The 19,438-nt window shown below is 42.0% G+C and overlaps 1 protein-coding gene across 1 annotated transcript in view; it reads right to left on the bottom strand.

Moving 5' to 3' along the window:
• Nucleotides 1-435: 435 nt before the first annotated feature.
• The window catches only part of LOC140508351 (uncharacterized), a 60,497-nt gene continuing 41,494 nt past the window's right edge, over nucleotides 436-19,438 (bottom strand). Inside the window, exon 5 of the mRNA XM_072616197.1 lies at nucleotides 436-4,002. Coding sequence (XP_072472298.1) covers nucleotides 1,982-4,002 — 2,021 coding nt within the window. The 3' untranslated portion in view covers nucleotides 436-1,981. The remainder of the gene's footprint in view (nucleotides 4,003-19,438) is intronic.

The raw sequence follows: 19,438 nt of genomic DNA, 5'->3' as shown, positions 1-19,438 counted from the left end.
TATCAGTGTAGGTCACAACACCATCTCCAAGCCTTCCCTCCATCACACATCCCCACAAACAAGTTCCTTTAGGCAAAATCACTCCCTCTCACTCACTCTAGATGCTCTGCTTGCTCTCTCTTACCTCCACCCTTCCTGTTCCACCCATTAATCAAACTCCTCTCACCATGGGCTCCATGTTAACTCAGACAGTAGACTGGACCAAAGCTCAAAGGTCTATTAAGGGGCATGGTAGATCTTCAAGTTCCTTTACCGTTACAATTGAGGAAAGACTGAATAAGTTGTGGTATAAAAACGTATTGGAATAGCATTAATGTCTAAGAAATTGTGAGCAGCCAGACTTCAGAAAAACCTGGAAAAGCTTGCATGAACTGATGCTGAATGAACTGAACAGAACAGAACAGAAGAACATGGTACATGGCAAAAGCAACAATGTGCAATGAAGGGCTTTTATTACACTTTGCTGTTCTCAATAAAGCAACGATCCAAGACAATTCCAAAAGACTCAGGATAGGAAATGCTGAACACATCCAGAGAAAGTACTATGGAGTGACAATTCCATGTTCAATGGGCTGCTTCAGGGTCAGAATCTCTCTCTTGCTCTGGGCCTCATCTCAGATAGAGCTGTCTTTCTGACCCATATTCACCATCAAACCCTGATGTATGGGGTACCCAACAATGAAAGAGAAGACACCCAGAGGGGCACTGTCTCCTGCAAAGTGAGCTTTGCACAATCTGGAGCAATTGTCAAAATAAGGGCAGCAATATCACCTTCCAGGGTGAATTCTGAAGTGGCAAGTTTAAACCCTGGAGACAGGAGGTGGTATGGCACCTAGAGGTAGGAAGCCGCAAGTGCAACCTGAGTAGAAGACATCACAGCTGGATGAAACTGTTTAATTTTTTAAGAACTAAAACCTGGCACGTGGTAAATACTGTAGTAATAAATTATTGCCACATCTTTAACTGACTGTACTTACTCCTTACTAAATATGGGGGTTCTGATGCCATTAGATGTGATTACTAAAATGTCAAAGGAGACAGGATGACTGATTTTCCCTGTAACACCTTTTGAAAATGCATTCTATTGAACTGTTTTTCTCTTGTCTTATAACTTAAAAAAAAGCTGGTAAGGTGGGTTACTTTTGATCTCAATGCTGTTCAATCTTAAATGAATCAATTATCAAATGCGACAAAATATTTCGAAAATAATGAGGAATATTCTGTTTTAGTTAAGAAACTAATTATAATGATTGATGACTAACTGTTGGGAGAGAAACATAACAAAATCTCCCGAAGGGGTTCATATGAGATTCATTTGACATTACTTAACGTGTTCAAAGATGTCCCTAGCCCTGTTGACAATGTTTAGAGATTCTGTAAGGCTGCAGTTTAAGGCACTAGGACCTCTCCAAGCCAAAGTAAGGAAATTTATGGGTTAAACTTTAAATAATAAGTGAGTTTCATTTGTGATCATTTGGAAAATCATGAATTATATCTCGTAATGTTTAGCATGTAGTATAGCTACATATGTGAACCAACTATTCACTAGGTGTAAAACAGCGCTGTTTTACATTAAGATTCTAGAATGTATTATTTGTGCTGATTGTCCACCTTATCCACCAGCTTGCCTCCCCAACATTTCCTGTTGGTGTTTCTCCCTTTTACTCACTTAGTAGATTAAAGCTTTTTAATTCTTATTGGCAAGCTTTACTCTGAAGCCCGCCTGCAGTGGCCAGATGTACTCCCCCTTCCTCTAGGCTATCTGCAGACTAGACTAAGGGGGCAATTTGAAAACCTATCAATTATTTATTTGGATATAATTGGGAACATATGTGCATGTGGTGAATTTGTCTCCAACAACTATATTGAAAGTATGGAAAGGTTAATGAATATTACCTGCATTTGAACTAATGCTGTTGAGGATTATTGTCACATGAACACAATAACTATATTCTGTCATAATATATGATGAATGAAGTTCCTAGGGTTTCTCCCTAGTGTGAGTTCTCTGATGTTTAGCAAGACTAGAGCTCTGTGTGAAAGTTTTTCCACACTGATTACATTCAAAAAGTTTCTCTCCAGTGTGGATTCTCTGATGTGCAGCAAGCTGAGAGCTCTTTCTGAAAGTCTTTCCACATTGGTCACATAAATAAGGTTTCTCTCCAGTGTGGATTCTCTGATGTGCAGCAAGATTATAACTCTGCGTAAAAGTCTTTCCACATTGATTACATCTAAAAAGATTCTCTCCAGTATGGATTCTATGATGTCCAGCAAGAGTGGACCTCTGTGTGAAAGTCTTTCCACACAGATTACATCCAAAAGGTTTCTCTCCACTGTGGATTCTCTGATGTGCAGTAAGCTGGGAGCTCCTTCTAAAAGTCTTTCCACATTGATTACATGAGTAAGGTTTCTCTCCAGTGTGGATTCTCTGATGTGCAGCAAGATTATAACTCTGTGTAAAAGCCCTTCCACACTGATTACATCTATAAGGCTTCTCTCCAGTATGGATTCTGTGATGTCCAGCAAGAGTGGACCTCTGTGTGAAAGTCTTTCCACATAGATTACATTCAAAAGGTTTCTCTCCAGTGTGGATTCTGTGATGTCTACTGAGATAGGAGCTACATGGGAAAGTCTTTCCACACTGATTACATCGATAAGATTTCTTTCCAATGTGGATTCTGTGATGCCCAGCAAGATGGCTCTTTTTTGTGAAAGCATTTTCACACTGATTATATTCAAAAGGTTTGTCTCCACTGTGGATTCTCTGATGCCTACTAAGAGAGTAGCTACCTGTGAAAGCCCTTCCGCATTGATTACATCTATAAGGCTTTTCTAAAGTGTGAATTCTCTGATGGGCAGCAAGATGGCTCTTCTGTGTGAATGTCTTTCCACACTGATTACATCCATAAGGTTTCTCTCCAGTGTGGATTCTCTGATGTCTGGCAAGACTGGAACTCTCTGTGAAAGCCTTTCCACAATGATTACATCTATAAGGTTTCTCTCCAGTGTGGATTTTCTGATGTGTAGCAAGATGGCCCTTTTGTGCAAAAGACTTTCCACATTGATTACATTCATAAGGCTTCTCTCCAGGGTGGATTCTCTGATGTGCAATAAGCCTGGAGTTCTGTGTGAAAACCTTTCCACATTGATTACATATATATGATTTCTCTCTAGTGTGGGTTCTCTCATGGGCAGCAAGACTCTGCCTTGCTGTGAAAGCCTTTCCACATTGATTACATCTATAAGGTTTCTCTCCAGTGTGAATTTTCTGATGGGCAGCAAGATTGAACCTCTGACTGAAAGCCTTTCCACACTGATTACATTTATAAGGTTTCTCTCCAGTGTGAATTTTTTGATGTCTAGCAAGATGGCCCTTCTGTATGAAAGTCTTTCCACACTGATTACATCTATAAGGTTTCTCTCCAGTGTGGATTCTTTGATGTCTGGCAAGGCCGGAGCTCTCTGTGAAAGCCTTTCCACAATGATTACATCTGTAAGGTTTCTCTCCAGTATGGATTTTTTGATGTGTAGCAAGATGGCCCTTTTGTGCGAAAGTCTTTCCACAGTGATCACATTTATAAGGCTTCTCTCTAGGGTGGATTCTCTGATGTGCAATAAACCTGGAGCTCTGTGTGAAAATCTTTCCACACTGATTGCATCTATAAGGTTTCTCTCCAGTGTGAGTTCTCTGATGGGCAACAAGACTCTGCCTTGCTGTGAAAGCCTTTCCACATTGATGACATCTGTAAGGTTTCTCTCCAGTGTGGATTTTCTGATGGGCAGCAAGATTGAACCTCTGACTAAAAGCCTTTCCACACTGATTACATTTATAAGGTTTCTCTCCAGTGTGGATTTTTTGATGTCTAGCAAGATGGCCCTTCTGTGTGAAAGTCTTTCCACACTGATTACATCTATGAGGTTTCTCTCCAGTGTGGATTCTCTGATGTCTGGAAAGACTGGAGCTCTCTGTGAAAGCCTTTCCACATTGATTACATCTATAAGTTCTCTCTCCAGTGTGGATTCCTTGGTGTGCTTCCCATTCATAACATGCACCAAGCTCACTGTTAATGGGAATTTGCAGATGAATAAAGGCCTTCCCATCTTTATTACTTGCAGAAAGCATTTCCCCAGTATCACTTGTCTGATGTCTAATGAGGACTGAACTCCAGTTCATGCTCATTTCGTATGGATTACCAAGATACATCTGCATTTCAGGAAACTTCCCATGGGACTGAAAAAGCTTTAACTCTTCAGTAAGGCATTTGCTATTAATGTCAGGAACACAGTGATTCCCTGAGGTCATTTTCTTACAGTGATTTAGGATGGAAGACTGTCTGAGTCTCTTTTCAGTTTCATCAAATTCACAGTAACTCTTTGGATTTTTGTCTACTTTGAGAATAAAGTCATGAAATTCTCTCAAATTGAATTCCCAGGGACCATCATTCATGAATTTTTGCAGGTCACGCTCTTCCAAAAAAATTCCCAGCTTTCTAGTTATTTCATTTACTTCCAACCTGGTATCTACATCTGAAGAAAATAAACCATCAAACATATATAGAGAAAAAGATATACACAAATAAATGTAATAGCAATGGTAACTGAAGACTTTTGCAGCTCATGACCTTCTCATCACCAAACTAAATGTAAGAGAACTTCATGGATGTAGTCTTGGAGCAAACACTGGTATTACATAGACTATGTCACTGTATGGAGAAGACAGAGACAGGATGTGCAAGTTGACAAAGGAGATGTGCATCACAAAGTGCTGGACCCATAAGAGCATAAACACTCACATTCAACAAATGCAGCAGCCCCAAGGCAAGGTCACTACTAGAAGACTGAATGGCAACGGCTAAGAGTGACTATCCACACGAAAACAGTTTGCTGCTAACATGGGAGAGAAGGCTGAACCAAAACATGATTTTGAACACTGAAGCAGGAAAGGAGTGGCCAGCAGAGATTTATCATACAGTACCACATTAACTCATCTGGACTAGAACACAAGTAAAAATCTAAACTGGTTTTGATGAAAATCAAGGGAAAATTGCTCATGAGAGAATTCCCCGAGGCATACTACTACAGGCTGTGCCCTGCTCCAAGGCCAGTGCAACAGACCCTTCCTGTCAGCCTTCCAGATTGTCTTGGCCTGGAAATCTATTTCAACCTGTCATTTTGTGGCTTCTGCTGCTCTAGAAATTTTTCAGCCATTTCTACAGGTATTTTGAAGTACTTGAAGGGAGAACTCAAGCAGGTCTCTGCTTCTACTCCACCATCTTGGCTCTGCCCCCTAGAAATAACTTGCTGACAGCTTTAGGTAAGTGCTTTTTATCAATGTAAGGAAACATTCAATTTCACTCTACTTTCAAGTGTTTCTAATAGAAACGAGCAATCTATTTTATCAAAAGCTTATTCTTCAGCTATTGATATCCTCATATGACTTTTGTTATTAATATAACAGATCATGTGGATAATTTTCCTTTTGTTGAACCATCCTTGAATTCCTGGTATAAATCCCAAATGATCACAATGTATAATCTTTGCAATATATTCTTGTAATCTCCTAGTGAGCATTTTACTTAGTATTTTGGCATTCATAGACATTAATGAATTAAGTCTATAATGTTCTTTTTTTATTTTTCCTGACTTGAATATCAATATCATATGTTTTATAAAAGGAGTTTGGTAGTCCCTCCTTCTTTGCCTATTTTTCCAAATCACTTATTTAATACTGGATTTAGCTGACTTTTGCATGTGTGGTAGAAATTCCTTGCAAATCTCTGATCCTGTTGCTTTATTCTTAATAAGCACATTTGTGGCCAGTTCAGTTTATATAAAATAAGATGATTTAAGATATTCTATTTTTTCTTCTTAATCCCATGAGAATAAGGTTCCAGCACTACCACAGCTCCACTCTCATCTGCTTCTTCTGTCTCACTACTTCCTTTCAGGACTTGTGAGTGTATTACCTCTACCTACCCAATTTTATTTTGGAGAATGAACCCATCATATTCAACTCAGCTTAAGCTTTTCTTTCAAACTATTCAAGTAACGATGGCATTCTTAAGGACACTGATAATATTTTTCACACAAAAAGTAAACAAGTTTGACCTTATTTAGTCCCTTATAACCGGTCTTTAACTTTTAGATTTCTCTGGCATCTTTCATGTCCCATTTTCCATTGAGTTCTGCTCCTTTACTCATAAATATCTGAATGCTTTTCACTTCATTAAATATCCCTTTTTTTCATTCTGGATTACACTCAGCTTCCCTGAGTAATTTTTTGTTCACAACCGCAAATCTCCAGCTCTATGGAATATAATGACCCAATGTCTTTTACTGGAGAAGCTGGTAGGTCTTGTATTATTTTGATTATAGCTTCACAGTATTTACCTTGTGCTTTTCTTGTTGCTTGTGGTAGCTGCTCCTTCATTTGGGAGCTTTGAAACTTGGCTATAATGTTCCTATAAGTTTGAATTTTAGTATCTCTTTCAGGTGGTGAATGATGAGTTTTTTCCTATTTCTACTTTACCTCTTGTTCTAGAATATCAGGGAAATTTTCCTTAAGAATGTCTTGAAATATTGTATCCAGACTCTTCTTTAAATTTACCATTTAGATAGTACAACAATTCTTATTTGTGTCTCCTTGATATATTCTCCCTCTCATTTATTTTTCTAATGAGACGGTTCACATTCCCTTCTACCTTTTCATTCTTTGGTTTTTAGTATTTCTGGGTATCTTACATGATTAGGTTCCTCATGTTCAATTCCAGTTTTTAAGAAGTTTTTTTCTTTCTTAAGTTTTTGTAACTGTTTTTCTAATAAGCTGACTTGATTTTCAAAACTTTCTTCATTTGCAAGACTCCTCTTATTTTTCCCCTTTAGTTTTCCCCTTGGTTTCTCGTCTGATTTTTGAAGTCCTTTAAGTTGTTCCAAAAACTATTTTGGGGCTTGTGACCATTTGAAAGTAGGAGTGATTGTTTTTTAACCTTCCTTCTTTCCTCTGAGAATGAACCCAGATGTGTATCTCTAGCTACTTGACTGATGATAAGGTATTTAAGCTGAAAATGCTGAAAGCCAAGTACAAAGTTGATGGAGAATTGTTGTACACATAGGACTGTGCATTCAATGCAGTTTTGGAGGATGAGATGCAATAGAGTATTGACCTATTCTCTGCTATTTGTGCCTTACATTATCACAAAGAAAAGAAGGGAAATGGTCCTTACCCAGAGAGAGCAGATTCTGGATATTCTCCAGCATGACCTCCTTGTACAGCTCTTTCTGAGAATGGTCCAAGAGACACCATTCCTCCTCAGTGAAGTCCACAACCACATCCGTGAATGTCATCAACTCCTAAACCATCAAAAGTGACACAATTTACAGCTGAGAGACTGCACAATTAATCTAGTCCAACACTCATCAACTTAGAAGAAAACCTACAGTCCACAGAAGGGCTTTATCTACAACTCATAGAACCTTTACAAGTGTCACAGACAATACCTGAAACCAGTCATTCAGATCCCAAGTGAATATTAAGAAAAGCATTTTCTATTTGAAATGAGAATCATGATGGTACAAAAAAGCTTGGAAAAAATGTCCTACTATACAATGCTTAGACCAATGGAAAAGGAAAGTACTCCCATCTGTGAGGTACAAAAAAATACATGGAGGAGGTCTAAGCCAAATATTTGAGTGAAACCAGGGATTTGCCTGATCTCTCTCCAAAACCTTTAAAATACCTCTAAAAAGTGACTGAACAAATTCTAGAGTGGCAGAACCCACAAAGAGAGAGAGTAAGGGAGACTTCTAGCCCAAGACAACCTGGAAGATCAACAGGAAGGGTCTATTGAACTGGGCTAGACTAAAGAGAGCAGTCTAGCACAGGCCACACCAGCAGAGACCCTGCCCCAGCACAGCTGGAGCAGTTCTCCGATCACAGTAGCAATTTCCAGACTTCTCAGCTCATAGATACTAGAAGCTACTTAGAAGGTCAGCAGGAGGGGTGTGGAAGAACTGGGTGAGAGAAGTACAGTCCAGTGCTGGTTATGCCAACAGAGACCCGGTCTCAGCAAAGTAGAGATAGGCGTTGGGAGTGACTGAATCAGCTGTGGCAGCAAAGCAGCAGCAGTGGCTATTACTGAAGCTATGAGCTCATGGAAAAAATGTTTGAAAGTCACCTTTTTCAATTTCCAGGAACCAAGATGGCAGAGGAAGCAGTAAGTTGCTCTCACCCTCCCTGATTGACCTTTAAAAACCCAGACAATACCACCTCTGGAAAAATCCTGTAATAGTGGAGCCATCTGAAAGGTGAGAGGCAGCAGTCTTTTGGCTCCAGAGACTAGGAGGAAAAATGGGAAATGTCCCTCTTGCTGTGGCTGAAGGGGAACAAAACAAGATGGAAGTTATCCCAGCAAGCCAGTGGCAAGCCCCATCTCAGGGAACTGGGAGCGGGGAGTGATCCTGAGCCCCAGGGTGATGGAACTGGCAAGCACCAACACCAGCCACCACCAGCAGCTCTAGCTCAGCACAAGGTAAACTATCAGATCACTACAGCCTCCAGCTGCCAGCACATGAGGACCCATAATGCAAAACCAGAAACTAGCCCCCTAACTCCCAACATAAGAAGCCTGAGACAGTGCCCCCAAAACACAGATCAACTTGCCAAGGGAAAAAAAAGACAAACAACATGGGGCAACAAGAAAAACAAAAACCATAGAGAAATATCTTGGTGACAGGGAAGATCAAAACACAAATTCAGGAGAGGACAACATTGACAATACACCCACATCTGAAACCTCAAAGGGGAGTATGAACTGGTCTCAAGCCCAAAAAGCATTCTTGGAAGGGCTCAAAAAGGGCTTCAAAAGTCAAGTAACAGGTAGGAAAAAAATGAACAACTCTTTTAAAATACAATTGATAAAATGGAAACAAAGTACACTGAGGAAAACAACCCCTTAAAAGGGAGAACTGGTCAAATGGAAAAGAAGTTACTTACAAGTTAACTGGAGAAAACAATACATTAAAAAATTGAATTGGGCAAGTGGAAGGCAATGACTCTATGAGACATCAAGAATCAGTCAAAATCAAAAGAATCAAAAAATAGAAGAAAATGTAAAACACCTTAGTGCAAAAACACTGACCTGGAAAACAGGTCCAAGAGATAATTTAACAATTGTTCATCTACCTACAAGTAATGATAAAAAAAAAACCTGGATAGCATCTTTCAAGAAATCATCAAGGAAAACTGCCCTGAGGTCCTAGAACAAGAGGGTAAAAGAGTCCATCAATTACCTCTGGAAAGAGAGCACAAGTTGAAAACCCCAAAGAGCATTATAGCCAAATTTCAGAGTTAACAGGTCAAGGAGAAAATACTGCAAGCAGCCAGAAAGAAACAATTCAAATACCATGGAACCACAGTCAGGATTTTTCAGGACTTTGCAGGTTCTACATTAAAAGACTCGAGAGACTGAAATATGATATTGTATAAAGCTTGAATTACAACCAAGGATCAACTACTAGCAAAACTGAGCATAATCTTTCAGAGGACGAATTGGACATTCAATGAAATACAGGACTTCCAGACTTCCTGATGAAAAGACCAGAGCTCAATGGAAAATATGATATTTAAATAAAGACTTCAGAGAGGCGTAAAAAGGCAAGGAGGAAAGGGGGCAAAAAATAACATGTTATTCAATAAGGGTAAACTTCCCTACATAGAAAGTTGATACTTACAAATCTTGAGAACTGTATCATTATTAAGACATTTAGAAGGGATATACATACAGGGGGTGGGTTTAAGTTGACTTTGATGTGATGATAAAAAGCCTCATTAAGGGGTGAAAAGGGATTGTAACAGGAGAAGAGAAAAGGAGGAGGCAAAAATGGGTAAATTATATCAAATGATGAGACAGACATACACTATCACAGTACAGGGAAAGGAGGGAGATGGCCATTGTTTGAACCACATCTCATCAGATTTGGCTCAAGGAAGTAATAACATACTCAGGTATAGCAATCTAACTTGCCCCATAGGTAGTAGGAGGGGAAAGGGGAAAAAAAAGGGAGTTGGGGAAAGTAGGGAGGGAAGAAGTAGTAAGGGAAAAGGGAAAGAAATGGGAGGGGCACTGATAGAAGGAAGGGCAGACTGAAGTGGCTAGTGGGCAAAAGCAAAACTGCAGCAAGCAGAGGAAAGGAGAAAGAAAAGCATAAAGGGGGCACAGAACAGAATGGAGAAGAAGACTTGGACAATAATCATAACTCTGAATGTAAATGGGATGAACCTTCCCCTAAAATGGAAGAGGATAGCAGAATCAATTAAAAACCATAATCCTATACCATGCTGTTCATAAGAAACACATCTTAAATAGAGGGATATAATACTTTTGTACACATGGGTTCTTGCCCATTTTTATGACCTCTTTGGGATGGTACCTCTGAGATATCACACCTATCAGACTGGCTAAAATCACAAAACAGGAAAATGATAAATGCTGGCGAAAATGTAGGAAAGTTGGAGGAGTAATTCATTGCTGGTGGAGCTGAGAACTGATCCAACCATTCTGGAGAACAATTTGGAACTACGCCCAAAGGGCTATAAAAATGTACACATCATTAGACCCACTAATACTGCTTCCAGGGCTGAAACCCACAGAGACCATACAGATGGGAAAAGAAACCACCTGTACAAACATATTCAGAGCAGCTCTTTTTGTGGGGCCAAGATCTAGGAAAAAAAAAGCAGAGTACCAATCCTGACCTCAAAGAAAGCAAAAAGCAAAAACAGATCTAATTAAAAGAAATAAGGAAGGAAACTCCATCCTGCTAAAAAGCACCATAGAAAATGATGGAACATCATTACTAAACATATATGCACCAAGTGGTATAGCATCCAGATGCTCAGGAAACGGTAAGGGAGTTACAGGAGGCAATACAGAGCAAAAATATACTGGTGGGGGACCTCAACATTCCCCTCTCAGAAGTAGATGTATCTAACCATAAAATAAACAGGGAAAAAGTTAAGCAGGTTAATAGAATTAGGTAAGTTAAATAGGGTAGACCTCTGCTATCTTTTGCACAAAATCTCTTCCTTTGGTGTACTGTCTTCCCCTTGTAAGTGTAAACTCTATTTGAATCCCCAGGCCTTAACACACTACATGGCATAGAGGAAACACTTATTGACAACTGACTATCCAGTTTTATCTCAGTTACCTTTTTTTAAATTTTGCTTTAATAGCCCATAATGACTTAGACATCACTTACTTCTGCAGTATGCTTCCACCTTATTTCCTGCTGCTGTCTCTAAACCAATGACACTGGCCTCCTCTATATACCAGGGAGAAGACACTCCATTTCTAAGCTCTGGACATTTTCTCTGGGTCTTCAGAATGGCTGGAATTCTCTACCTCCTCATTTAGGCCTCCTGGGGTCCTCCAAGTCTCAAATGAAATCACACCTTCTATTTTTCCCAGCTCCCCTTCAATCTATTGCCTTCATTCAACTGGCTTGTTCATACCTTTTGGGTACTATCTGTGTGCTTGTTGTCTCCCCCTTAGTCTGTGAACTCCTTGAGGGCAGACACTGCTGTTAGCCTCTTTTCCTATGGTGCCTACTGGGCACAGTGCCAGGCACATAGCAATCACTTAATAAATGTGGAGTAAATACCTGCCTGCATTCTTTCCTTCTCAGAACCTCTTCATGGAATTTTACAGTGCCTTCTTTCCTCCATTCCCTATACAAGTGGGAGCTTTGTTTTTGCAAAGGCCAATTAGGTCCATGGTTATTTGATTCCCCCACCCTATTCTATCCTCCCCAACAGCACACTCAATCATTCCCCACACCCAGGTCCCTTTCTCTATCAGCTGGTCCCTTTCCTAGTGACTTCAAACATGCCCATCTCTGCAAAACACTCACCACATTTTGAACAATCATTCTCTCACCTCCTTTTCTCAGCAAAATTCCTTGAAACATCTGGCAGAACTTTCTATTTTCCTCTCTTACTCACTGTTTACTTATTATCCAGGTGTTTCAGCAGTGACTGATTCTTCTAGTTGCCATTTGAGGTTTTCTGAGCAAAGATACAGGAGTGGTTCTGCTTATGGTCATTTTAGAGATGATGAACTGAGGCAAACAGACTTAAGTGACTCAGGATCACACAGCTAGTAGGTGTCTGAGGCCAGATCTGAACTCATGAAGATGACTCTTCCCAATTCCAAGCCTACCACTCTATGACTAGGCCACCTTGCTATCACACCCTCACTCCATAACCTTTTACAACTTGGCTTTCATATTTCCTTTCCTCAGAGGGCTCTCTCCAAAGTTAGCATTAATGACTTAATTACCAAATCTGATTGCCTTTTCTCAGTCCTCTTCCTAACTGACCTATGCTTCATTCAATATTCTTGACCATCCATCTTCTATAAGAAGCCCTCCTTGGCCCACTCTCTCTCTTTGATTTCCTGAAATTTACCTTATGCAATGTGTCTACTATGTGCCAGGCAGAAGCACTTAAAAACATTATCTCATTTGATCCTCACAATAACTGTTATGGAGGTCCTACTGCCACCATTTTACAGTAGGGAAAAATGAAACCAACTCTCTAGGAAGTTTCTAAGGTAAGAGGTGAACTCAGCTTTTCCTGAATCCAGGTCCAGAACTCTAACCACTGTACCTCCTAGCTTCTATTATGAAAATAGATAGGTATGTATGAATGTTTGTAATTATGTGCAAACTGTCAGTTGTTTTCCTTTTCCATTCCTGGAATCCCTAGAGTGGCTTGGATCATACCAGTTGCTTAAAAAAACCCCACTGACTTGTTGATTTGACTAAAGCCATTGGAAAGTGAGATCCCTGAGGGGAGTGGTTGCTCACCTTGCTTTGCTCCCAAAGCACTTAGCAGAGTGCCTGGCACATAATTAATGCTTACTGAATTACCATGACTGAGTCACCCAAATCATGGGGACTGGAGCCCTTCTCTTGTTTTCTGCATTCCAAGATCTGAGAATGTCAACTATATTCAAGGAAGGGATCCCATTCTGAATCAAGATTGTGCTCTGTTGTGACTGACTGTCTCTAACATGTACATGCCATGTGATATTCCAGGTAAAGTTGGGCAACTTCTTTCCAAGGCTGGTAAGATTTCATGACCTTGCCCCAAAGGAAGTCCCCAGGTATGTACTGGCCTAGACAGGAAAAATTCAGAGACTCCTCTGTCCATCTGGTATTATTTTTTCAAATTAATAAATCACAACAATGAAACAAAATGAGATTCATAATTATATAAATAACACAAATTATAACACAAATTATTTCATTGTGAATCAAATAAAATCAACGCAGTTGAAAACATTTTTGAATTTTCTTAACCAGAAAATCACTTTACCCATTTATTGAGTTGACAGTTTAGACTGATTGCATTCAGATACCAGTAGTAATTTTGATCCTAGGATGCTCTTAATTCTTATCTTTATATTTTCTAAACGTATTCCCTTAATGCCAAACTTTAAGAATATTTTTCACTAAGGTACAATCCACCTATAAAGGGGTAAACATCATAGGTAACTTAAAAGGAGAATAAACATGACATTAAATGAGATCATATTATAATTCAGTTTAGGACAAATATTTGCAACCAGGGTGTCAAACTATAGGGCCCACTCCTTTGGGACAGTGTGCTACCAAACTTTTCTTGTGGCAGTCTTTCTACTCAGGAGGAGATGGGTCTGAGTCCCAAAGTGGCAAGGAAGGAGAATGAGAGTTGATGAACAGATGAGTTATGAGGGACTCTCAAGAGGAATCAGTCTTTTCCATTTTGGGATAAGGGGCTCTCAAGGAGAACCAATCTTTTCCATTTTTGCCCAGGTGGAATTGGAGCCTCACACTGGAAGTTGGCAGTTTAGGGGAGATCAGGGCAGAAGAAGGGTGACTGCCATGTCCATGGCATTGTAGCTGATGGAGACCAGGATTAGGGGCAGAGAGGAAGGCAGGGGCCTGAATTTCTGGCCCTCAGTGTTGTATGAAGGAAGTGGATGATCCTGGGGTCTCACAATCCTGGCAGAGAGAATCTCTTGGAAGCCAGATCCCACAAAAGGCTTGGCCCATCGAGTCCCATGGGGCTTCTTCTGATTTGCACATGGCCAACCTTTCTGGGCAAGCTCTACCTTGACCGCTCCTCCTACTAGTCCCCCTGGTTAGAGGAACCAATACTTTGAGTTTAGATAACTGTCTCCTTTTCCTAAAAATGTATCTTTTCCTCTCTGTCTCCTATCCTGATCTTATCCAACACTTCTTTGTAAGCCTGTCTACAAGACCTCAAGGATCCGACCCAAAGAATGGGTCCTATAGCTCAGGAGGAGAGTGTCTGTGTCCTCTGTGAAACACACATACATCACTTACTGCTGGAGTGTATCACCCTCCTGAGTTGACAAATGAACCCCAGGTTCCTTTCTGCGTATAACCTGAGCAGCCTTATTCTGGTGTCCATAGCTGACCCTGACAATTCTTACATGATTAAATGAAATGATACTGATGTGATTCCTGGCACATAGCAAACATTATAGAATCTGCCTCTTAACCCTTTGCAGTCTTCTCAAAATGTGGTCCTTTTCTTCTCTCTGACCCAAGGATATTGGCCTCCTGGGTGATCCAGGACCAACACCTTCCATTCCCTGACCCTGTGCCTTCCTGAGGGCTATTTCTCATACTGGGAATGTACTCACCCTCACCTGGGCCTCCTGGCTCCCTCTGAATCTCAGGTAATATTTCATCTGAAAACAAGCTTTGTGTGGCCCCTGACACTGCTAGAACCTTCCCTCTCAGGGTGCCTCCCATCCACACTGCAGAGAGTTTTTTTGGACCTACCTCATGAAATGTTTTCTCAACACTGGACTGTGAGCTCCTTTAGAGCAGAGATGGTTCTTTTGTAAGCCTTCCTTCGCATCCCCAGTAGGTTACCATAGGACTTGGCACAGAGAAGACACTTTCTAAAAGCTACTGACTTGACCTAAGAAATGGGCTGTGAGAGGCATTCAGACAGACCTGGGAAGGCTCCTGTGGCCTGAGGCAGGAGGCTATGAGCAGAAGGACAATATCTGCTCTGCTGACAGCACTGCCAAGGACAACCTACATCTACAACCTACCAGGACAAGGCTCCTTGGTTCTCCTGGATTCCATGTTTGCTGATGGTGACCAGGTCTGTGGATGGACTGCACTCACCTGAGATGAGGGTCTCTGGGTCCCAGGGGCCATTCTCTCTGGTTCTAGGCTCTCTCCTTGTAAAAGACTTTGGTCTCTGTGAGCTGACCTGGGGAGAAGAATGTCAGACTGGGAGAGACATCGGCTTTGCCTTCTCTTTGTAGGGTGGATGGTGAGTTCCCAGAGTGTTACAAGACCCTGCTCTGCCCTCTGGGCAAAGACTCCACCTCTGGAGGAGACAGCAGGGAGGCTCAGGCTTGGAAGGGGACTTGGTCTGAGCAGGATCAGGACTTGCCACCCTCTCTAACTCCTTCCCTTTGACCTCATGCCCCACCCCCAACCCCTGAGGAGACCCAGGAGGCAGAAGGGGCTTGGGATCCCAGAGGGGATGAGACCTGGCAGAGACTCAATGACCCACACCCAGAGCTCTGCCTCCTGGTGGTCCTACAGGTGGGAGATGCAGGTCAGGTCACTGTGACCCAACGGTAAAACTGGGGGTGGCACCCCAGGACCTTTGGGGTGTGGTAGGGAGCCTGGACAAGTAGGAGGGTCACCAAGAGGTCAGAGGGCAGCCAGAAGGGGGGCGGGGGAGGGGCCCCTTCAGACCCAGCTGGCTGCCAGAAGACACAGAGATCTCTGATCCCGGGGCCTTGGCTTCCAGTCGGCCTCTCCTGGGTGGGCCCTCCCCCCACGGTCCGGGGCAATGACCCCTCCCCGGCACCACCCCTGGTCGGGTCACCTCGGCGCTCCCCTCCCCCACTGCTTCTCCGCCCCTCCCCGCCCCCTGCCCTCCTGGCTCGGCCAGGTCACACTCACCTTCGGCCCTCGGGGACCTGCCCAGTCTACACCTCTCCTGGGTGGGCGCTCCCCTTCCCGCTCCCCTCCCCCCACAGTTCAGGGCCTACCAACCTACCACCACTCCAAGCCTGGTCACCTCGGCGCTCCCCTCCCCCACTGTTCCGCTCCCTTTCCCCCCTCCCCCCCTCCGCTCCTCAGCAGAATCCCCCGGCTCGGCCCCGTCACACTCACCTTCGGCCCTCGGGGACCTGCCCAGTCTACACCTCTCCTGGGTGGGCGCTCCCCTTCCCGCTCCCCTCCCCCCACAGTTCAGGGCCTACCAACCTACCACCACTCCAAGCCTGGTCACCTCGGCGCTCCCCTCCCCCACTGTTCCGCTCCCTTTCCCCCCTCCCCCCCTCCGCTCCTCAGCAGAATCCCCCGGCTCGGCCCCGTCACACTCACCTTCGGCCTTCGGGGCCCTGCCCAGTCCACACCCCACCGGGTTCTCCCCGAGGACCACGGCGGCCGCTATGGCCACGCCGGCGCGTTTCCGGGTAAATTCGGGAAACGTAAACTCTCTTTTCCAAAGAACAAACCCAAATCTTTACTCGGAAGGCGAAAGGCAGCGCCACGGCGGTAACAGGAAGCTCCTCCCCTCACGACACCGGGAGCGCGGCCACGGCCACCCTTCCCGCCGCGGGGCTCCCCGCAAACGGACTCGGCTGGGTAAAAGTCCCCCTCACTCACCCGGGCGGCAGGCCTCTAGCACTTAGAGACGGCCTCCTCGCACTTCCGGGTCGGCCTCCTCGCACTTCCGGGTCGGCCCCCTCCGCACTTCCGGCTCCGCCCATTCAGCAAGCTCCTCCCACCGCGCTACTTGACCCAGGCTGTGGGCTGGCTCCTCCCTCCCCTACCTGGTTACTTTGTTTCTCTGTCGTGAAATAACACAGTGAATGAATGTATTCAGGGAAGGATTGCCGGCAGTCGGGAAGCCTTGGCAGCAGCTGCTTTTACCCAGGACACCTCGCCCCCAGTGTCATCTGAACCCCCCAGTATGGAAATGGGGGTTCTTCTTCACTTGGCTGAAAACAGTCTCCACTCCCTTGAGTCCAGCTTGTCAGTAACCTCTCTCCAGAGCCCTTTTCTCACTTTCCTCTAGTTAAGAACTTACTTCTACATCCCTGTTCCATTTCCCTCTCAAGGACGCACAGTTCTTACCACTTTCTCACCAAGTTTCCTCCAAATTCTCTTAATAAATCCCTTAGGACTTCTCTGCTGGGGGTTTCAATTATTTTTTCTCTTTCTCCTCCACTGATGCTTCTCTTTCACGGATGGAGCACTTGCCTTCTCCCTAATTCCATTTGGATAAGCTTTGTATAGGATGACATTTTTTCCAACTTTTGCTATTCCATTGTGATTCTCACATCAAATAGAGAATGCTTTTCTCAATATTCCATTGGGCTCTTCATGAGTGGTTTCAGGTGTTGACTCTGACACTCATCAAGGTTATATGTATGAGTTGTAGGCAAATCCCTTCTCTGGGTTTCAGTTTCCTCTTCTAAGTTGATAAGGGTTGGACTAGACAAATTCTGGAGTCTTGCAACTCTAAATCATGTGATTTTTGATGGTTCACGAGTTAGTGGCATTCATTGATGTGATCATGGACTTCATTTGGAAAAATAGGCAAAGAAGGGGTACTACTGAACTCCTTTTGAGTAAAAAAATATGGTATTGATATTCAAATTAAGAAGAAGAAAAAAGGAAAGATCAATTACATATGGATTCAAAAATCCTTAATAAAATACTATGTAGGAGATTGCAACAATGCATTCTACATTCTGACCAGTTGAGATTTATACCAGGAATGGAGGGATAGGTTGACCTAAGCAAAATTATTCATGTGACTTGTATCAAGAATCAAAAAAACTAAAATTGTATGAATATATCAATTGCTGAACAATAAACTTTTGATAAAAATTGCTACTCATTTCTATTAAAAAAACATTTGAAACTATAGACAAAAATGAATTTTATCTTAAATTGATTTAAAAAAACACAATTGCCTAAATATTAAAAAACATTTGAAACTATAGACAAAAATGAATTTTATCTTAAATTGATTAAAAAAACACAATTGCCTAAAACCATCAGCAAGTATTACTTGTAATGGTGTTAAGCTAGAAACCTTCCCAGTAAGATCTCATGTTCAAGAAGGATGGCCACTTTCACCAATATAATTCAGTATTGTAATGGGAATCCTGGAATAGTAATAAGAGAAGAGAAAGATACAGATGATACAATGATATCCATGGAAAATCCCAAAAAGCCACCTGAAAATTTAGCTGAAACAATAATTATAGTGAATTAGAAGGATATAATGTAAACCCACAGAAATCATCCGCATTCCTGTATCACCAACAAATCCCTGAAAGAAGACACAGTAAGAGATTCCCCATTTAAACCAATTCTAGAAAATATAAAATTTCTTGGGGGACACTGCCATAACAAACCCAGGGACTACGTGAATATTAAAAAATTGATACAAATGAAACCGGATTTAAATAATTATAGCAATATTAATTCTTAACGGATTGGCAGGGCCAATACAATAAGAATGACAATTTTCCCTGAGCTAATATATACTTTCAATGCCATCCCAATTAAATTATCCAAACCTTATTTTATTGAGTTAGAATAAAATAAAGAAAATTCATTCAGAAGAACAAAAGGTAAAGGATATGAAAGGACCTAATAAAAATAATGTAAAGGAAATAGCTTTAGCAGACCATGATCTAAAATTGTAGTGTAAAGCAGTATTTATCAAAACTATCTGGTATTGACTAAGAACTAGAAAGATTGATCAATAGAAGAGAGTAAGCATACGATTTATAAGAGCAAATATAAAAAGGAACCTTATGATTTTATGATGGGAATTCATTGGCAAAATCTGTTGGGAAAACTGGAAATCCGTATGGCAGAAATTATTTATAGACTCACATTTTACATTATTTATCAAGGTATGGTCAAAATGGATACCTGACCTCTATCTTGTAATAAGGATTTAAATGGGAAGATTTTTCCCATTTATTAATAGGCCCATATGACCCGCATGTGTCACATGGAAGTCTGATTCACATGGAGCCTGTAGTGGGAGGAATTTGCTGAACAGATGGAATAGGAAGGGTGGAACAGGAAGAGATGGAGCTAGAGCAGAGCTGAGAGGAAATTGGACAGAGTCTAGTCATAGCTAGGAAGGATGCAGGTAAGCAGCCAGCTGGCTAGCATGAGTGAAAGAGCTCATTTGTGATTTTGCTTAAGGGGGCCTGCTTGTGATTTGTTTAAAGGAACTGGTTTGTGGGAAGCCTAGCAAGGGAAAGCCTGGGAAGGGTGTTGTTCTCTAAATTGTTATTGTGTATAGATTTTTATTACTGTGATGGATTTGACTTTATGGTGTCTTAATAAATGTTTGGTT

Source organism: Notamacropus eugenii, chromosome 5 (genome assembly GCF_028372415.1).
Source record: "Notamacropus eugenii isolate mMacEug1 chromosome 5, mMacEug1.pri_v2, whole genome shotgun sequence".
Lineage (NCBI taxonomy): Eukaryota > Metazoa > Chordata > Mammalia > Diprotodontia > Macropodidae > Notamacropus > Notamacropus eugenii.
The sequence above is the reverse complement of the archived record's forward strand: the minus strand, read 5'-3'. Positions and strand labels throughout refer to the sequence as shown.